Here is a 21,292-nt window from a genome sequence, read left to right on the forward strand (position 1 = left end):
AAATCTATTGTCATATAATCAAAAGTGTTATTCTTTTCTTGGATAAAAGGAGAATTGAATGCATTAAAAAAGGAAATAATATAATAGTATCTATGTGTGTTTCAAACCTAATAAAATATCTCTTCCGTCTGTCCATTTGAATTTAGCTTAATTAAGCTTTATTAGTTTCCGATTTAAAAAAGAAAAAAAGAACCTCTTCCGCATCTCTTATTTTAATTCTTTACATTATTTACATGTCCTACTTCGACCATTTTTTCTTACTATCCACCGTCAAATCCACGCTCCCACCATCAAAACCAACTCTAAACTTCTTAAAACCACTCACCCTCCCCTAAAAGTCCTTATTAACCACCACATAATCACCCTTCCACAACCAAAAAAGCACATTATGGCCACCACTTTTGAACCTTGAGTAATTTTGATGATAATGGAAAAGCAAACTTCAACTAATGAGATTTCTCTAAATATTGTATTAGTACAAGTGAAGTAGACTCGGGGAGTGGAAGAGCAATCTGACTACGAAGATCCAAAGAGAATTGAAATAAGGGAAAGATAAAGAGAATAGTAGAAGAGTTCCACACACTAGATCAAGAAGTGATCCTTGACAGGAACATCAAGAGAGAAGCTTCTTAACAGGAGCAGGACAACAAGCTAAGAGGACTAGCTTGGATTGCGTTGAAGAAAGCAAGTTCCAGAGGAAAGTACTTGGCCTGCGAGTTTCAGCATGATGCTGAAGAAAAGAAGACAGTAGAAATTCATCCCTAGCCTACGAAGAATCCAAGTTCCTATATACTTTATGATGCTCGATGATGTAAATAATAAACTTGAAGTCTTTGATTAAGGTTTATGTTAAGTTTATTTTTGCTTATGTATATGTGTTGGTTAAGAATTATGCATGAGATCTATTAAAAACGTAATAAAGCTTGGCAAGTTAAGTAAAATTGTAAAGTTAAATTTTAATTTATGGAAAAGATCTTTGAGGAATTTTATCTTATAAAATCTGGTTTAATTTACAAAATATTATTCTTTTTCTGATTTATACCTTTGTTCAATTCTCCTAATGAATTTCAAAAAAAGAGTCATATCATATTGGGTCTTAAAAACGACAGTTTTAAAGTTTAGATCTTTTTGGAAAAACCCTACTTAATTGGCATATGAATACTTCATATATATAGAGGCGATCATATTATGAGCATGGTGTGAGTTTATGCGTTTATCGTTTAATAATTTAAGGTGTGAAAAGATAGAATTTAAAGTATGAAAAAGAAAGAATTTAAGTATAAAAAGAAATAGGATTTACATTGGTTTTTAATTCATAAATAATTAGGAAAATAACTAAAATATAAAATATCCATAAAATCTGATTGTTTTCTAATATTTTCATCCTCCACATATTTTTTTTAAATAAAAATAATTATAAAATCAAAAATCATAATTAATTTGGAAAATCAATGACTAATTAGTTAAAAATCCGAAAATGACTCTATAAAATCTGAAAATTTAGGATTAATAAGATATCATTTAATAATTATCGTGACCAAGAATTTGAAGCTAGATAAATTTTATAACCCGAAAATGATTAATTTTAATTTGCAAGGTAAAAAGATAATTAAAAAGCTCAAGATATTTCAAAATTATTAATTAAAAAATTGATCGCAAAAGATAACTCACTTAGAAAGTTAGAAAAATAGTTTTCATAATTAATAATTAGTTTTCAGTTAAGATAATAATCAAAAATTAGATTTAATTAATCCATAAATCCAAAATTAAATAAATAAAATCTAAAAATTAATTTATAAATCCATAAAAACACTAAACTAAATTATTTATTTTAGTTAAGTATATTTTGGAATATTTATTATGTGATAAATTATAAAATTAAAAAGTACTAAATTAAAATCCAAATATAATTAAATAAGGCTATAAAATTCAAAAGTCATAAATATAATTATATCTACTCAAATATTTTGGTGCCTAAATTTGAATTCTTATTTTGGCTCTTATATACAAATAGTATAAAATTATTAAAAACACCCTTTTTAAATTAATAATTAAAAAAAAAACAATTCTAAAAATAACGGGGTGTTACAGACATGGTTATGTTTGTGTGAGTGTGTGTGTGTGTGCAAAAGTGATTTTAAAGTTAGGCTGCAAAAGTTGTGGTTGTGGGAAGTCAATGTGAGAAGAGTTTAGATTATGACTGTTTAGGCCCCCCCCCCCCAAGTCTAGCTCTAAATGGACAGGATGTGCATTGGAAATTCTTTGACTTGCGCGATCATACATGAATATGGATATGAATATGAATGTGGCCGCAGTGCGAAGTTGCCTATGTATCCGTTAGGAATCAGGTCGAATGTAGCTCTACCCGAATTCCGCTCAAGTATGTGTACACCTCAAATAGGTCTTTCAGGGGTTGAAACATGATTAAGCTGATGGTTGTAGAAGAAGGGATAAAAGACTCAAGACCTGAGATGAGCCCCTGAGATGTACAATTGATCAATGATTAAGTTATGTGTGTTAGGACTTAAAAAAACACTATTAGGTACAATCATAATTATTTAAGGGTAACACATAAGAAGTTTTATATAAAATAGAAAGAACCTTGGCCTCCCATAATAGTCTTTTAAAAAAGCCTAAAATATGTTAACGTAACCTAGTATTTTTATGTATGCATGAATGGGGTACCGAAAATTTTTGAACGTACATAATATATTTATTATGAGTGCTTTCTATTTTTTTAGATGCCTTAAGATTTACTCATTGTAGACACCTGATTGTGTCACCCCATAAACCAAACCCAGTGATGAGTACCTTTCACGTCATTGATTATCGAATGAGGTGAAATGTTGAAAAGTCTCATGAATTTTTATATTTTTATAAAAATAATTTATTTCTTATTTCGAAAATCACTTTCGTATCCTATTTATGAAAAACGTCCAATCCATTTTAGTTTGGTTCATGATATGGGTCCAATAATTGTATAGTTGGATAGGGCTTGAAAAGAGCTTTCCAGCGATATATTATAATCCCAATTCCAAGTTATAACGAGGGGGTTATGGCCAAAATACTAATTAAACTGGGCCTAAATGAGTTTTATGTGAGGCCCGATGATCATGTGGAGGGTCCATTAGTTATAATTGTATTCCTAAAGTCATTAGGATTTATCTTAGTCTTCTAGAATTATCTATAAGGCTATTTTGATTTCTAAAGGGATTAGGATCAATAATTATAATCATTATTGATTTTGAAAAGATAAAGAATTCTATTTGGAATAAAAACAAGTATTTTAAAAGGATTAAATCTGATTTAATAAAAGATAAGTACAGATTCAGGCTAACCCAAATTGATTGGGAGACGGATTCCGTACGAATTTTATCGTACAACATCTATCGCGCCGCGATAAGGTCCATCACGCCGCAATAGGCTTATCGATGTGCGATGGCGCTATCGCGTCACGATGACCTTGTCGCGTAGCGATGGCGCTATCGCGTCGCGATGACCCTGTCGCGTGGCGATGGAGCCAGTTTTACTCCGAGTCAAATTCTGACTATTTTCTTATCGTTTTCAGTCGTTTTTCTCCTTTTAATTCACCAACAATCATCCACAATCATCATCTCTTTCTCCCTCTAAGCTAAAGCTTATTCTCTCTTTCTCTCTTGAGTTTTCTAAGCATTTCTACACCTTGTTACATAATTCAACATTCCTCATGAGACTTAGACGCCACTAACCAAGCTCGAAGTTGCCTTAGACCTTGACATGAAAGGTTGATAAATCTGAGGGTTTGGTCCTAAATCTAATTTCAATTCATATTGTTTGATTTAATATTTTCCTTGAATTTACTAACATGTGTATTCTTTTAATAGAAAAAAGTACGAGGCTTCAAAGTAAGTAATTAGATTATTCTTTTGATATAGAAATCATGTTTAGATTATTTTATTGATTTCTAATATCATGTTAAGATGTTTTTATTGCTTTCTAACATCATGTTTAGGATAAAGCTTTGATTTTTAATGTTTAGTGACATGCTAGGATTTGTTATTAATCTTGTTAGTATCATGCCTAGTTACTTGCTAATATTATCATGCTTTGATGAGATTGTTATGATGATGATGATTGTATTGTCAATAATTGTTATGTTGCTTGATATTATTATTGTTATTGCTTGATCACGCCCTCTCTTACAGGATTAAAAGGAATTTGTATTTGAAATCACGCTTAATAAGATAATTAATAATTTGATTTAGGCTAATATGATTTTAATTCAAGTGATCACCAATAATAGATTTATTTATGCATTAATAATCAACTAACATAGATTAAACAGGTTTAGGATTAATATATTGATTGTATGTTAATTGGAAAGCGCACATGAATATGAGAAGAACAAAGTAGAGGCCTATTTAGGGCAGGTTCAATCTCTTCAAGGTTGGATTTGTACCTTCGTTCCCGAATATCCAGTCATGGTTCAGGACCACTATGGAGTTAGAGATCTCTATGATCGTGAAGAGGTGTAACCTTCACCTCGTGGACGGTTCACAAGTTCTTAAAACTTGTTAGCGACTCTTTTGCTCTAGCTTTCTTCCCTTTGGACGCCACCATGCTTAAGTGCATGATCACAGTGGGGCTCAAAGTTGAGTGTTTGAAATATTCCCTACACTCATTTTCAGCAATTAGAAATTTAGAATAAAACAAGATAAGTGGTCCATGGCCTTTTGTAACAAATTTTATAGGAAAATTGGCTTAAAATAATACCAATTATCAATGGTGTGTGCAAAATGATACGAACTCAACTATTTACTATTAGCGGTATCACCTTTTGTACTATATGTGCAAAACAGTACGCCGATCACCGAAAAAGTATTTTGAGGAATATTTTGTCTATATTTATTAATATTTTATTATGTTTTCTTTTCATAATACATACTATGTAACGATTTCCTTTATAATCAGAATTAATAATGCCCCATCCTTTTGTTAGGCTTGTTTTTAATTGCCAATATACATTTAAATATTTTTTGAAATAAATACTTGTATTAATTTCTAGTATCACGCAATTATGTTGATATAATTAGTTTTGAAAAAAATTTAATTTCCCACATTCAGCAACCAAAATAATGTGGGGGAAATTTATACTTTTATTAAACAAATTTTGAAACTAATTATATAAAATCTTAATGCATTTGAATGTCGTATTTACTATTGTGTTGTGGTAGAAATTAGTCAAATTACTACATGTATTTGTGAAAAAAAATATTGAAATACATATTGACAATTCAAAACCAAAAAAAAAAAAAGAAAAAAAAGTCTAACAAATAGGTGGGGCATTATTAAGTTAAATACATATTGTTAACATAATATTTATTTTTAATAGAAAACATAAAATTATTAACAAAATAATAATAATAATAGACGGCATATTATATTCCTTGCAATTCTTTTTCTGGTTTCTGACGTACTATTTTGCACATATAGTACGAAAGGTGGTACCACTAATTGCAAATGGTTGAGTTTATATTATTTTGCACACACCGTTGATAGTTGGTATTATTTTAAGCCAATTTTCCAATTTTATATAATCAGTTCAGTTATCAAGAACATGTTAACTTCATAGTTTGTAGGTTTCTACATTTTGAATTGGTTTTAAATCGAAAGAGAATATCATTGACACCATAATACTCCCTTTTGTTATCTATCTATACTAATATATTAAAAAGCGTTCTTAGTCTATGTGTTACTAGATTCCTTCATTGCACCATATCATCCTCTCAACTTCTTATAACGCCACATCACCTACTCAAAGCCATGTGGCTCTCCTTTCCATATGTTTCTCATGCATGTCATGGACTTATATTATTATAAAAAGTTCTCCACAAGATTTGATGAACACACAACCTCTAATTCCAGAGAAAAGCGTCTTACCACCAAGCTATTTGATATTTTGTGTTACATTTTGATACAAAAATATTAATATGTATAACAAATTTAATTACTAGAAAAAAAATTTAATTACAAGAAAAAAGATAATGACCCGGGGCATTGCTTGGGCCCAAATGCTAGTTTAAAGTTAAAATTGGCTTTAAAAATATCATATCATAAAAATTTTGAAATTTACAATCTTACATTCTAAGAGTTCACTTTAAATTATACATTACGGGCTATGCTACAAATGAATTGAAGCTCTTCTTGTGGTTACTTATTACATGGGTAGTGCCCATTAGAGGTAATTTTTTTTATAATACAAATATTTCAATTCATTATTTTTTCCAGTGGTACATTATATAATGTATTACTATTGATTATGGTTGGTTTATTTAAATTATTTTTAAATTAATTAAATTAAATGTGTAGGTGATGAACTCCAAGTCTTAAACTTCACGCAAACGTTGGATCATTTTGGATACTACCGAAGCACCATTGTTAGTTGAGACGAACACTACAAGAGGGGGTGAATTGTAGGTGAGTTCCTAGTGACTACTTTTGCAGAATATTAAAATAGAATGTAAAAGGAACTTGCACAACACACAGTATTTTACGAGGAAACCTTCCAGGGCCCTATTGGGTGTAAAACCTCGACCCTCTAAGGGATTTCAAACACCAAACCACTTCACTACAATAGGGCAAACACACTTGTTACAACCTATTATAATCAGACCTAAACTCACAAGTTCCGGACTAAACTTGCTACACAGTAGAACCCTATTCTACCCAATCTAAGTCCTTGATTTAGATTCTCTCGGTACTCCCTGAGTACTCAATCACTCAGCCTCACTCAAGAATTCTAAAATACAGTATGTAATAACAATTCACTCACCCAAATCTAAACAGTACAAACACTTGACTTCTAGTATATGAAAGGAAAGCAACACATGGAATCCGAAACTAATATGACAAAGTTTAGACTTGGCAAACTTACACAATTAAGCACTCTTCAGATTCTTCACGCATAAACTCACAAAATCTATAAAATGTGAAGACTACTTTATATACAAGATGAACTCGTATAGTAAGTAGGGTTTTCAAAATATATGTTTTATTAAATCAGCTGATTTAACAAAACACGTTTTTATATAAATCCTTTTTTTTGAAGAAAATCTTTTTAGAAAACTTAACAAAGATGAATTTATGAAAAAGAATAATATCTTTTATTTAAAGAACCGGATTTTATAAGATAAAATCTTTTCATAAATTAAAACTTTCTTTTTAAATTTTCCTTTTATAAGCTTGCCAAGTTTGTCACATTTCTAATAAATTCCATGCATAAACTAACCTAACATATTTACAACAATCTTGAAAAATAAAAACTTATTAACATATCATAGATTGCTTCGTCAAATGTTGTAGATTAGGATACTTGGGTTTCACGTAGTCCAGGATTAAGATCCTGGCATCCTGCTGGCTTCATTACTCCAGCACCTTGCTGGAACTCCACAGACCAAGTTCCCATGAACTTTCTGTTTTCAAGTTCTTGTTAGGGAACTCAGATACTTAGCTTCTATCACTTTAACTTTCCTTGGAGTCTTCTTGAGTCTTCATAGGCAGACTACTCTTCCCCTTTCAAATTCTACTTCACCTGTTCTAATTTCAACACTTAGAGACAACTTATTAGTTGAAGTTTGCTATTTTGTGTTCATCATCATCAAAACTCTTAAGCTTCAACAACCATCAACCAAACATTCGAGTAGAAGGTGTTTGTGAACGTCACCCTTTGGGCGGGAGCCAAGGCGGAAAGCTCGATATTTGTGCTGTTAGGAGGGAATGTCGGTGATATTGCGACATGAGGCTTTATTGATGATTTGTATTGCAAACTTGGACAAACAAGAAAAGATTTTGAAATTGAAAGATTGTTAGTGCATTACACATGGACTTGTACATAAAAGAAAATTGCTTTAGTAGCTACTTTGTATAAAATATATGTGTAATATATAATATATAATATATATAATATAACATAATTTGTATTTAGGATTTTTAAATCATTATGAAATTTTAAATAAATGTCATTATTAATAATTTAGAATAATAAATTCATTTACATTTGGTTAAAAATTAGTTTAAATTGATTTAGAATAATAAATTCAAAAACATATCTAAGTTTTTATTGCAACATGTTTATTATATTATTTATATTTGTGTTTTATATCCAACTAATAACTTTTTTTTTCTTTGTAGGAGATTACAAAAAGTTGATCACTTCGGTCCTTGTACGCGAACGTCGAGTATGACCTCTTTGCAACAGGTCTATTTAGATGATTCACATTGGGCGAGAACGGGGGCTCCAATTTTCGTACTATTCGGAGGTGAAAGAGGTGACGTTTACGGCCTCGACAAAGTTGTTCTTTTGAAGGAGAATGCCATTGAATTTATGGCACTTTTACTGCATATTCAAGTATGTAATGTCTTTAATTAAATTTCTTGATTTAATGATTAATAATATGTTTCAATATATTTTTTTTTTCTTTATGGTAAAAGAAAATTTGATATAAAAGTCCGATATAAAAGTCCTAAGTGTGTCTGACAGCAACTTTAATTACCAATTATTGTAGGTAAACCAAGCTTGTAAACTATGGCACATGATGTCACATTGTCACGTGACTTTATAAAAGAATTTTTTTCACTAGTTGACCAAATTTTTTTTTTTTAAAAAAGATGGCAATCACGGCATTGTACACTTGTAATTTCAGTAGTTGCGATTGTAGAAATTCATTTCTTGGATTTTGATATTTTTATTAGAAACTAAAATGTGGTTGCCTTGTGAATTCGTAATAATCAATCTTTAAATTATTGATGGCTATCATTTAGTGTTTTTTAAAGGCATAAAAAATCAGGTAGTATATATTTTGGATGCCTGTGAAAATATAGCTTCGTCTATTTTTTTTTAATTATTAGAGTAAAATAGGCTGGATTGTTTTGTTATTTTGTGTGGATGGACCAAAACTAAGGAAAAGTTAGATCACTTAGGTGGTCTAAACCAATTGATGTTCTTTTCTCAATTTTTGCTGAATATGAATATCTAAAGTGTGTATACTAATCTACAAGTACATGCTATTCGTAAGTTAGAGCCTACGTATAGTCGTACTTCGTATAAGATAATCATAAGCAATACGAAGTATGTATGTAATTCGTATTATTTAGGCCCTTGTGACTGGATTTGACTACTAGCTATTCGAAGATGAAGGGACCTCGTCTATCTTTAATTTCTCCTGATGCTGGTTGGGTTAAAAGCCCTTTAATTTTGATTTAAATTATTATCATAAAGGCGGTATAACGAGCAAGCCATGTGATCGTGTTTCACAAGATTTCTCGAAAGAGTAGCTAATTTGAAAGAGCTTCCCCACCTCCTTGAGGCGTGAAAGGTGAAGAAGTTAATCATAGAACAAAAGTGTTTGAGTGAGGGTTGTTGACTTGACTAGGAATTTGAAGCTTGTTTGAAGTCTCGATCTCCCATCGTTCCTTAGTTAGTTAGTCTCACCTTAGCGGTGTACTGAGAAGGTCATATCCAAAGCCTGCTCAAGCTGCTTTGACGGCGCTTTTTCGTGGGAGATTACTCAGAACAAAGATAGGGTAGTGAAATTCATTGAGTGTCGTGGTTCAGACCCCTTCTCTCTAGTATGAGGCGCGTTGGCACTTGGCACCCTTTAGCGCAAAGCCATTTGAACCACGTCCACAGAAGTTAATGCAACTAAACCCTTCGTTACTCAAGATATAAAGTACTAATTGATAATTATCAAATTTAAATCAATAATTATCAAATTTAAATCAATAATTATCAAATAGATTATCAAATGGAATGTTAAATCTATTATAAGTACAAGTTTTTGCTTCTAAATTGAGGGAGATAGAAGGTGAAAGTAAAGGGAAAAAATGTGGAAGAGAGGTGATTTAAAAGTCACGTGCCATTATGCCAAGCACGTGGGCACTTATTTTTACCTACCACCCTAGGTAAATAGGTTATAAGACCTCTCATTTCAAATGACCCTTATAGTTTGGCTTATTCTAAGCCGCATTTTAAAAATAAAAAAAAGTAATGAAAATAATAATAGTGCAAGGTGGTATTAATATAATTAGTAACATTTTTTTTTCATTTAACGTATTTAGTATCGCTTTTACGGCTTCTCCGTACCAATTGGGTCGATTCATCAAGCAATGGCGGACACTCAAGTTAGAGGTTGTTTAACCACCGATCAAGCTCTACAAGATTTTTCTGTAATCATTCAAAGCCTACGAAGAAACCTGCCGGCCTTTTCTTCACCCGTGATTGTTACGGGTAGTGGCTACTTTGGAGGTGTAGGGAATATTTCAAGCATCCCACACTTGAAACCACTATGATCATACACTTAAGTATGGTGGCGTCTAAAGGGAAGGAAGCTAGAGTAAAAGAGTCGCCAACAAGTTTTAGGAACTTGTAAACCGTTCACAGGGTGAAGGTTACACCCCTTAACGATCCAGGAGATCGTTAACTCCAATAGGTCTGGAACCATGACTGGAAGTTCGAGGATGAAGGTACAAATCCAACCTAAAAGAGATTGAACCTGCCCTAAAAATAGGCCTCTACTTTATTCTTCTCGTATTCATGTGCGCTTTCTGACTAACATGCAATCATTAGGTTAACCCTAAACCTGTTTAGTCTATGTTGGTTGAATTTAATGCACAAACAAAACTATTATTGGCGATCACTTGAATTATAATCATATTAGCCCTAATAAGATTATTAATTATCTTATTAAGCGTGATTACAAGTACGAATTCCCTTTAATCATGCATAAAAGGCGTGATCAAGCAATAAAAATAATAATATCAAGCAACATAAAATAATCACCATCATAATAATCTCAATAAAGCATAATAATAATGGCAAGATCCTAGGCATGATACTAACATGATTAATAACAAACCCTAGCATGTCACTAAATAATAAAGATCAAAGCTTTATCCCTAACATGATAGAAGGAAGAATATGAAGCAACCTAAACATGATACTAGAAACATACATGATATTAGAAATTTTAGTTATTACCCTAAACATGATACTAGGAATCATAAAGACATCCTAACATGATACTAGGAATTAATAAAATAATATAAGCATGATTTCTATATCAAAAGAATTAAAGCAACTACTTACTTGGATGCTTCGTATCTCTTTGTAATAACAAAATACACACGTTAGTAACTTCAAGGAAAATAACAAATCAAACAATTAAATCAAATAATTGAAATAGGGATTTGGGACCAAACCCTCAGAAACTATCAACCTTTCACGTCTAGGGCGAAGGCAACTTCAAACTTGAATAGGTGTGTCTAGAACTAATGTATGTGGAATTTTGTAAAAGGGAAGGTTTAGAAAAAGAATAGAGAGAAGAAGCTTCTAGCTTTTAGAGAGAGATGATGGTTGTGAATTGTTGATTATTGATGATAGAAAACGGAGGTCTAGAATCTTGTTTATAAGAAAACAGTTCGAAAACCGATAGAAAAGTAAGAATTCGAATCGGAATAAAACTGGCTTCTGTCACCAGGCGACAGACATCAACGCCAGGCGACAGGATTAGCGCCAGGCGACAGACTCTATCGTCTGGTGACAAACTCTGTCGTTTGGCGCTAATTAAAAGATAAAACGCGCTTTGTACGGAATCTTTTTCCTAATATAATTAAGTAGCAAATTCCATGTTTATCAGATTAAAATCAGGTTTATCATAAAACACTTATTTTATTCCAAATAAAACTCTTTAAAATATAATTATCAATCCTAATACTATTAGAACCTTCTAAATATTCTTGAAGATTAAAATCAATCCTAATAACTTCAGGAATAATAATTAATAGGCCCTCCTCTAAATCATTGGGTCGCACATAAAATTCATTTCGGGCCCAATTTAATATTTAGGCTATGACTTCCTCATTATTCATCGGAATTGGGCTTATAATATATCGTTGGAAAGATCTTTTCGAGCCTGATCCAACTACACTATTATTGGACCCTTATCATGGACCAGACTAAATTGGATTGGCTATTTTCATAAATAGAGTGAAAAAAGAAATATTTTCAAAAGCAGAAAGAGAGATATTTTAATAAAAACAACCACATTACAAGACTCTTCAAACTTTCACCTCGTTCGACAATCAAATGTCCTGAAAGGTATTCATCACTGGGTTTGGTTTTGGGGAGACACATTTGGATGTCTACAGGAGGTATACAACGTTACTTTTAAATAACTAAGACTTTTCTAAATTTCAACCGATAGTGCACTTTTAAATAACCTAGACATTTTCAATGTTGTCTAAAAGCGTATTATTTAATTTCAATTTCAGCTTTAGCAGCTTGGTTTCGAATCAAGTATAACCAGATAGTCATTGGAGCACTTGCATCATCGGCTCCAATGTACTATGGTAGTACTCTCCGGTTGATGGTTTTTGCTCAAGTGCAGCAAAACTTTTGAGGTAATTAAATATGTCATTTACCAAAATAAAAAAAAAAAAAAAAAAAAAAACATTTCACATTAAAAAAAAAAAAAATAAAAAACTTGATAATTAGCTATATTTATAACTCTGATATACAAAATTGATTGACATAACTTACAATTTTCAATTATTATGATGTAAATCCAAAATTTTATCAGCTGATTCGTCAATCTTGGAAAAGAATTGACGACATTTCTTCACAACCCGATGGGCTAAAACAAATTAGGCGGACGTTCGACACTTACGAGTAAATTTCCTAAAACATTAATTTTTGTTTAAATTGTATTATTCAAATATGATTACTTAAACCTTTGCAATTTTTTTTTAAATCTTTTTTAGACCTGTACAATCATTCGAAGAGGTGAAACAATGGTTAGGTCAGGTGTACTCTTCCTAGCCATAAACGTTGAACCTGATAGCTTCAACCTCAGGATGGCTTGTGACCAAATTGTTCGATGGGGAGATATGACATTCAAGGATTCTCTCTAGCACTCGAAACATTGTTGTTTAAAAAACATTGCTTTTATAGTGTTTTGTTGGAAGTAGAATCCTGATATGAATCATATTCAAATTACATAATCACTTGGGCATGGCAGGTAAGATATTTTTAAAAACTTGCACATTTTCAATAACAAATTGAACGTGAATTTCTAACTTACTTCTACATATAATACCCCGTTGTTGCAAATAATAAGAAACAGATGTAATATTTTATGTGTAATATATAATTAATATATAATATATAGTATAACATGAATTTGTTTTTAGGATTTTTAAATCATTATGAAAGTTTATATAAATGTTTTTAATCTTTTTATTAATAATTTAGAATAATAAATTTATTTACATTTCATTAAGAATTAGTTAAATTGATTTAAAATAATATTTTAAAAACACAGATGTACCGAGTTAGTTTTCCATGTTGGATGTGCTAACAAGACTATGTTCCCGTCTTGACCTTTGTCAAACCCATTTTGATGAGGCTTGTTGTTTAAGATTTAGAAAGTTTCTCCGCAATATCCCTTGACCTTTTATAGGCGTCGGGTATGTACTAACAAATTTTAATTTTAATTTTATAGATAAATATTCTGTAACACCCCAATAATTCTCTCTTAAAAACCTATGAGAAACCTGTATATAACCTGAACAATTTCAAGAGAATTACTGGCGTGCTACCGCCACGTGTTCAAACGTTAAGGCTATCTCAGAAATTAGCAGCGGAAAACCAAAACTGTTTTAAATAAACCTCAAAACAAAGGAATTAAATCAAGATAAGTATTACAAGTTGGAACCATTAAGGTCCTTATTTAAAACCCAATAAAAATAGTAAGTGATTAAATTTAGTGTTCACATAAATTCAAACCCAAAAGAATTGGTGTCAAATAAAATCGAATTAAAATAAATTCAAACTTGCAAAAGAAATAAAATGCAAATAACCAACTCTCTACTCAAGATCTCACAACCCTGATGAATGCTGCATGTGTAAGAACCTGTGGTTATTCTGCTCCCCAATATTACAAGTGTATAAATTGGATCGTCATAGGGTCATTGAAAGGCGAAGGCCATGACCAAAGAAAGACACACACAAAAGCACGCAGTCAGCAAAGCTGAGTACATACAAGCTGCGAAATCAAATTAAGAAAATACCTAACATGCTACTAATAATCAAGCACAAGCATCATTAAATATAAACTCAATTCATGACTCAGCTATTAAATTTATTAAGACCTCACTAATGGATACTGACTGACTCATTTAATTAGTTCATTGAATTTAGCAATAGACAAGGTTGTCCAACCCATGTCCCATTTGGAACATCAATAAAGAAAAACCCCATGCCTCCTTTCGGAAACATCAATAAACATCCAACGACCACGGGCGCGACTCCGTGACCGTAGTTAGTATGAGATCTCACCTAACTCCTAGTTTTAGAAAAATAATATTTGAAAGAGGAGACTCGTAGATCAGACGGCCTCGATAAAAGTACACGGCTAATACCCCATGTACCCCAACCCCTGATTGTCATTACTCCATATGTGCACCATTCTAGAGTTTTATTGCTCATCCATCTTACACTTTACGTGATTTACAGGTTTAGACTTGGTGATGACTCATATACATTTCAATACAAACATCCCAAACAATTCAATCAAACATGGCAAATTCTCAATTTAGATTCTTGATTTATTAGTGATAAACAACATTTATTATTCCATTACTACCTCGGTGTATAAACACCTTGAGTGCATAAGGCACCCCAAAACCTTAATCTCATCTTACAAGACTTGAATCTCTCCTTTACTCATCCTGTTTACATAATCATGAATGAGTAATAATTTGACCTTTACACCAATCACATACCTTTGCCTTTAAGCGCACCTTGCATAATTAAAGCACACATAATACTTGCATTATAAACTAGTGCACATCATTTGAAATTCACAATGTATAACCAGACAATTTAACCCAGTCAATCCTATACATGATACTAAATTCTCGATCCGTCCTTAAACATGCACCTACAAGCAAGGTTTCGTAACTTGTACGTACCTTGAGTAAACAATTCGATTGGCCACTTTAAAACTAGAAGTCGCCTTCTACAAAGTCCTCTCCTAAACCAAACAATTAGAAATAAATCAATACCAAAGCAATTAAAATTACAGCAATACTAAACTACTTTAAAACCTCTTAAATCATCAAAATAAAGCCTTTAAATTGTCCCCAAAATCAAGGTTAGTAATATAACATCCGAACTTCAAGTTTATATGTTAGATTTATGAAAATATAGTGTTTTATATCAAATTACAGCAACTTTAAAGTGGGTAAATAAATCTGGAAATTTGTTTTAAGTATATAAAATAACCCCATAAGCATAATTACTTGAAATAGTCATTATATAGCAAGTTAGTGTATTAAAAACCCAAAAATATATCAATTCAATGCAATTAAAGGCTTCAAAATAAAAGGTATGAAATCTAAAAATTATTTTTAAAGTTAGAATATAAAGTTCAAAGCTTTTTCAATCACAAAATACTCACCATAATTATTTTATAGGTTTAGAAGCATAAAAAAAAACTTCGTTAAAAATAAAAAACTGCCCGAAAATCATATTTAGAGGCTGAATTTGGCCACGAGAGGGTGGTGCTCACTACCAAAGGTAGTGAGTCTTTCTTAAAACGTTGTTTCCACATGGAAAACACTACTTTTTTTTATCAAAATCGGATGAGTTCAGAACCTGATCGGGATTAAAACGGGATTAATATTAACGAACGGAAATCTAAAAATTAAAACACGAATTTACGTGTTCAAAATAATCTGGAATTAAGTTAATCTAACATTAGTTATAATCACCAAAAATTCAAAACATCATTACTATAAAAGCACTAAATCAATTGTTCATAAAAACCCTAAAATCATGATTTTCAATAATTAAAAACCCTAGGTTATAAAATTTACAAAATCTGAAAATTATGAAATTTATAAAATCTGAAATTATAAAGTTTAATCATCAAAATACAATTTGATACTAATTAAATTAATTTCAAACAATAAAATCAAAACCACAAATTAATAAAATAAAGGAGAAAGAAAATAAGACTAACCTTTTTGTGTGGGAAATTTTTGGGGATTCATGGTGTATTTATAGATTAGGGAGTGTAGGGTTAAACTTGGGCTTATAAAAATATGGGCTTAAGTTATGGGATAGGGCTTAAGTTATGGGTTTTGGAATGGGTTATTCCAATAAGAGTATGTAGGAATAATTTACATTGCCCAATAATTAATAAACGTTTGGTCCAAAATATATTTTACTTTTATAAAACCTTATACTTAAAATACTTTAACCCTTTAAAATATTTAATTAAAATACTTGAGCCCTTAACAATACATTTTATTAATACTTAAATATTTTATAAAAAGTACATAAAAATACGGGGTATTACATATTCCGTGCATACTTTCACTTATTTAACTTACTTTAAAAAAAAAAAAAACCCTTTTTAGGATATTATCGACTTCTTTAAACTTGGTAGTAACATAATATTTTCCAAGGGATTGAGAGATCCTTTATCAAGTGGAGCGTAATTCTTCAATATAGATTATTTACTATTTGATAAAAAAAATTGTACTATTTACAGTGGCGAATCCAGACTTCGAATCAAGTAGGTTCAAGAAAGTCAAAATCAATACAAAGTCAAAGTCAAATTTTAATTCATCTTCTATAAATGTCACCAAACAATCATTTAACAATTGATCACCCATACGATTTCGAAGTTTGTTCTTGACATAATTCATAGAAGAAAAAGCTCTTTCAACACTTGCAGTTGCAACTGGTAGGGTTAGTGCTAGTTTCAATAACAAAAACACCAATGGATATACATCATGTTTCCCAACCTCCACTAGCTTAGTAGAAAGGTCATCGATTCCTTTTAACTCACAAAATTCCTTCTTAGAGTGCATATTAATAATGTACTGCCCAAGTTGATTATCAAGTGTCCCAATATTAGTATTAGAAAATTCACTTGGGTACAATTGAGCAAGTTTGAGTAATTTTTGCTTGTCAAAAGCGTGAAATAAATTAATGGGACTCAAAGAAGCCACACACAAAAGAATGTCATTAGTCGTCTCCATTAAACCTATTATTAAGTTCTTAGAGAAGAAAGTCAATAGTTGCAAAAAAAATTACAGCACATTAACGATGGAGATTTGTGATCTTTGGTGCCTTGCGCTTTGAATTCTCCTCCAGAACAAAAATATCATCCATATTAGAAATAGAAATGTCATGTTCTACACAAAATGAAGATACATCATTCATTAAACATTCCCAACCTTTATCTCTCATAATTTGTAGGCGTATTCTAGTTGTTTGAACTAGATCCATAGCATTGGTAATATCCTGATCCTTCTGTTGCAATGTTAATGACAAATCATTAGTAATTCCTAACAATGAGAGCATTATATGTAGAGGAAAAACAAACTCAAAAGATTCAATCAACTTCTTCATAATTCGTGCTTCACCCCTTTGTTTAGTTTCTATTCCTTCCTCATCAATATACTCAAGAGTATCTATTAATGAAGAAAACATAATGAGCAAATGAAAGGGTTTTGTGATGAGAATTCCATCGTGTGTCAGCAGATCTTTGCAAACCTGTTTCTTGATGCAAACCTCTTCCACTTTAAAAAACACCTGTATATATGTTTTCCTTAACTTCATTAGCCCATTTGGCACGAAGTATATCACGACGTCTACAAGAAGCTCCAACAATATTCAACAACCTTGAGACCAAACTAAAAAAATGAAACAATGTCACCTTGTTTTGATGCCATTGCTACAAGTGTTAATTGAAGTTGATGTGCAAAGCAATGGATAGAAAATGCTGATGAATTTTCGTTTAGAATCAAAGTTTTCAAACCATTAAATCCACCCTGTATATTACTAGCACCATCATATCCCTGGCCACGAATTCTTGATACATGTAAACCATTTTCAAATAACAAAAAATCAATAGTCGTCTTTAATGTCAGAGTTGTTGTGTCAGGGACATGTATAATACCTAAAAACCACTCTATCACAAGACCCTTTTTATCTACGTATCTTATTACAATAGACATCTGCTCCTTAACTGAAATATCACGAGATTCATCCACTAAAATACCAAATAAACCATCTCCAAGATCTTTCATTATAACATTCAATGTCACTTTAGAACAAGCATGTACAATATCTTTTTGTATCTTAGGGCTTATCATTTGCAAATTTTTTGGAGCATTATCAAGAACGACCTTATTAATTTCCAAATTATTATTTGCTAAAAGTTTTAAAAGCTCAATAAAATTGCCCCGGTTTTTTGAATCTTTTGATTCCTCTTGCCCTCTAAAAGTTAAACCCATTCGTAAAAGCCATCTAAATACAATCAACTGTAGCTTCTAAACGACGTCGATAATCCTCTTTTTCCTGCTCGGTAAAAGTATGAAATGCATATTTGATAGATTGCGCTTCATTTTTTAAAGCTTCAAACATTATATATGCTTGATGGTGAGAACTATCAATATCACCAACATGAACATCTAGTCTTTCTTTTTTATTCCAAGATGATCATCCAATAATACTAACAAAAGCATCACCTCCTCCCTTTTGAAAATCATCTGGTTTGAACAAATAACAATATCTATAATATGCTGCATCTTACTATATTCCAACCAATCACCGTAGGTATCATACCATTCTGGATTAAAAACGTCGGTTAACTCCACCAATCATTTTTGGGTGAAATTATCTAGACGAGGTTGAAAAGGATCCTTTTAAACATAATGTCTCCTAATTTCAGCTTTATCATTTGGATGATAATATGTAATTTTTTTTTCTTAACCCTGAGTCGACGGGAAGGGTACTCAATTCAACACGTTTATACTTGGATGGTTGTTCAGAATTATGTGGTAATCTACCTTCAACATTTTCATCTTCACATTCTACTTCTGACTCTAGATTTTGTTGTTCTTGAGATGGAGAGTTTGATTTAAAATATTTAAATAAGGTATTTTGACATCTACATTAACAATTATAGCAATCAATTACAAAACCTTCGAATAAATTATAATTCGTCAAGTAAAGGTTACGTATCTACCGGCAAATAATTTTAAAATTGCTTACTATGACAATAATCAATTTTCTAAAAGTCTATAACAACAAAAGACAAAGAATTATTAAATAATTATAAGTTAATTGACAAAACTTACCTCTAATTCGTATTCCGTGTATTGTTAATTCATATACTTGTTCAAATCTACAATTAGAAGTAAAAGGTAAAATTAGCTTATTAAATTAAATTCAATTCACGACAATACGACATTAACAAGAACAAGGAAAAAAAATTATTGACGAGGTTTTACAAGAATTGGTATTTGCAAAATCAATAATTGAATTACACTACTACTTTTACAGTTTTACTTAATGATAAAAAAAAAAGCACAAAAAAAAAAAATCAATACCTGTTACTTGTAGGATGCTGCTCTTGTAGTCTTGATTCACAAAGTGGATTAATTGAAAAGTGGATTTGAAAGTTGAGATAAAATTATAAATTAATATATTTGTCAGACCTTTATGAGAATTAGAGGTTATGGGAAAGTGAGAAAGATATTTTTTTATTATTTAGGTCTTTGGAAAGTGGGCTTTAGATTTGATAAAGGTAATTTTTTTAATAGTTTTGTACGGTAGTGTGTGAGACTAATGGGTTTAATATACCTATTTTTCCCCCCAAAATTAAACGCTTTGTATAGAATTTTTTTGACCCAAGTGGGGTCAATTGACCCCCTCAAGTGTACTTACATCCGCCAATGACTATTTATTTCATTGATTAACATAATATTCACTCTTAATTGATAAGATGTTAGATGATATTTCATCAACCATCATTGCAACCAATACAGCTAAAGGTATGAATATGCAAACCCTTTTTTTAAGATATACAATGCTCTTATGATTCACATAGTAATTATATTATCAAATATTAATTTAATTATTACACTTCTATAATACATTTCATCTTCTTTTTTCAATCTCAAGGTTTATACTCCACGAACTTGTGGGTGGTTAGTCATGATAATGTCCCAAACTGGTTGAAGAAGCAAAGGGAAGTTAAGTTGAAGATATTTTGAGGTTGAATTGATTTATTTCATCATATACCCAGTGCATCTTCACACCATATCATTGTATTTTTGTTACAACTCTTGGTTTTTGTTTTATATTTATGTGTTTAATTTAAATTAGTCGTGGACGCTTAATTTTTTTTTGTTTAAATATAGGTTTGTTATGTGTTTTATTGGGTCACCTATAACTCTAGTATTTGACTTAATATCGGCAAATTTATGTGTTTGTACGTATTATTAATATTAAATGCAACTTTACATACTATTGGTATTATTTGATTTATTTGTTAAATACTTCATCTATTCCAAATTAGATGACACGTATTCCTTTTTGAGGAATTTCCTATTAGATAACAAGTTTTCTTTTTGGGTAACTTTTATAATTCGGGTATTTTACCAAATGCCACTAAGCACTTTAATAATTCACCAAATGGCATAAAGATTTTCAAAATTCACCAAATGCAACGTAGTTTTTACAAAATTCATTAAGTGCCATTAATGACTAACGACCGTTGATTGTTAGTCATTAAGATTAAATCATGATACATGTAGTGATATAATTGGTCATTTTAATCATTTATTTTAATTAATAAAATAACATTTTTTTTCACGGTTTTCGTTATGAAAAATGTTCGGGTAAAGTTTTCGGGGTTATTTTGACCCTTTATGGATTCAATTAAGCTCGAAATTGGCAAAAAAAAAATGTAAATGCCCCGTTTTGTGTGTCGAAAAATATCTCGATTAGCGAGTCATTATTTATTAATTATGAAAAATGATCGGGTAAGGTTTTAGAAGTCATAATGATTCTTTATGGGATCAAATTAAGCTTAGAATTGACAAAAAACATAAATGCCCCGTTTTGTGTGTCAAGAAATATCTCAATTTGTGTGTCGTTTTTTTAACTATGTAAATTGTCCAGGTAAAGTTTTGGCGGTCATTTGGCTCCTTTATATCATGACAAGATTCATGATTTAATCCTAATGACTAACGGAATTAACAACTGTTATTCATTAATAGCACTCGGTGAATTTTTTTAAAAACTCGGTGGCATTTGGTGAATTTCGAAAGCCTTGATGACATTTGGTGAATTATTAAAGTGCTCGGTAATATTTGGTGAAATAGCTATTTATAATTTGCATTTCCTATTTCACCCTTACTTAAAACAAAATTATATCCTAAACTTCTTCTGTTA

General features: G+C 31.0%; 1 protein-coding gene across 1 annotated transcript; it reads right to left on the bottom strand.

Moving 5' to 3' along the window:
• Positions 1-613: 613 nt before the first annotated feature.
• LOC145575618 (uncharacterized) lies at positions 614-18,345 on the bottom strand. The gene is made up of 5 exons (XM_081633457.1): positions 17,766-18,345; positions 17,152-17,394; positions 16,703-17,090; positions 7,352-7,451; positions 614-730 (listed from the first exon to the last, which is right to left on the bottom strand). Exons 1-5 carry the CDS (start codon positions 18,343-18,345, stop codon positions 614-616), a joined length of 1,428 nt encoding a protein of 475 aa, XP_081489583.1.
• Positions 18,346-21,292: the final 2,947 nt, after the last annotated feature.

The sequence above is a fragment of the Chenopodium album genome, chromosome 13, assembly GCF_948465745.1.
Source record: "Chenopodium album chromosome 13, dcCheAlbu1.1, whole genome shotgun sequence".
In the NCBI taxonomy this organism is placed as follows: domain Eukaryota; kingdom Viridiplantae; phylum Streptophyta; class Magnoliopsida; order Caryophyllales; family Amaranthaceae; genus Chenopodium; species Chenopodium album.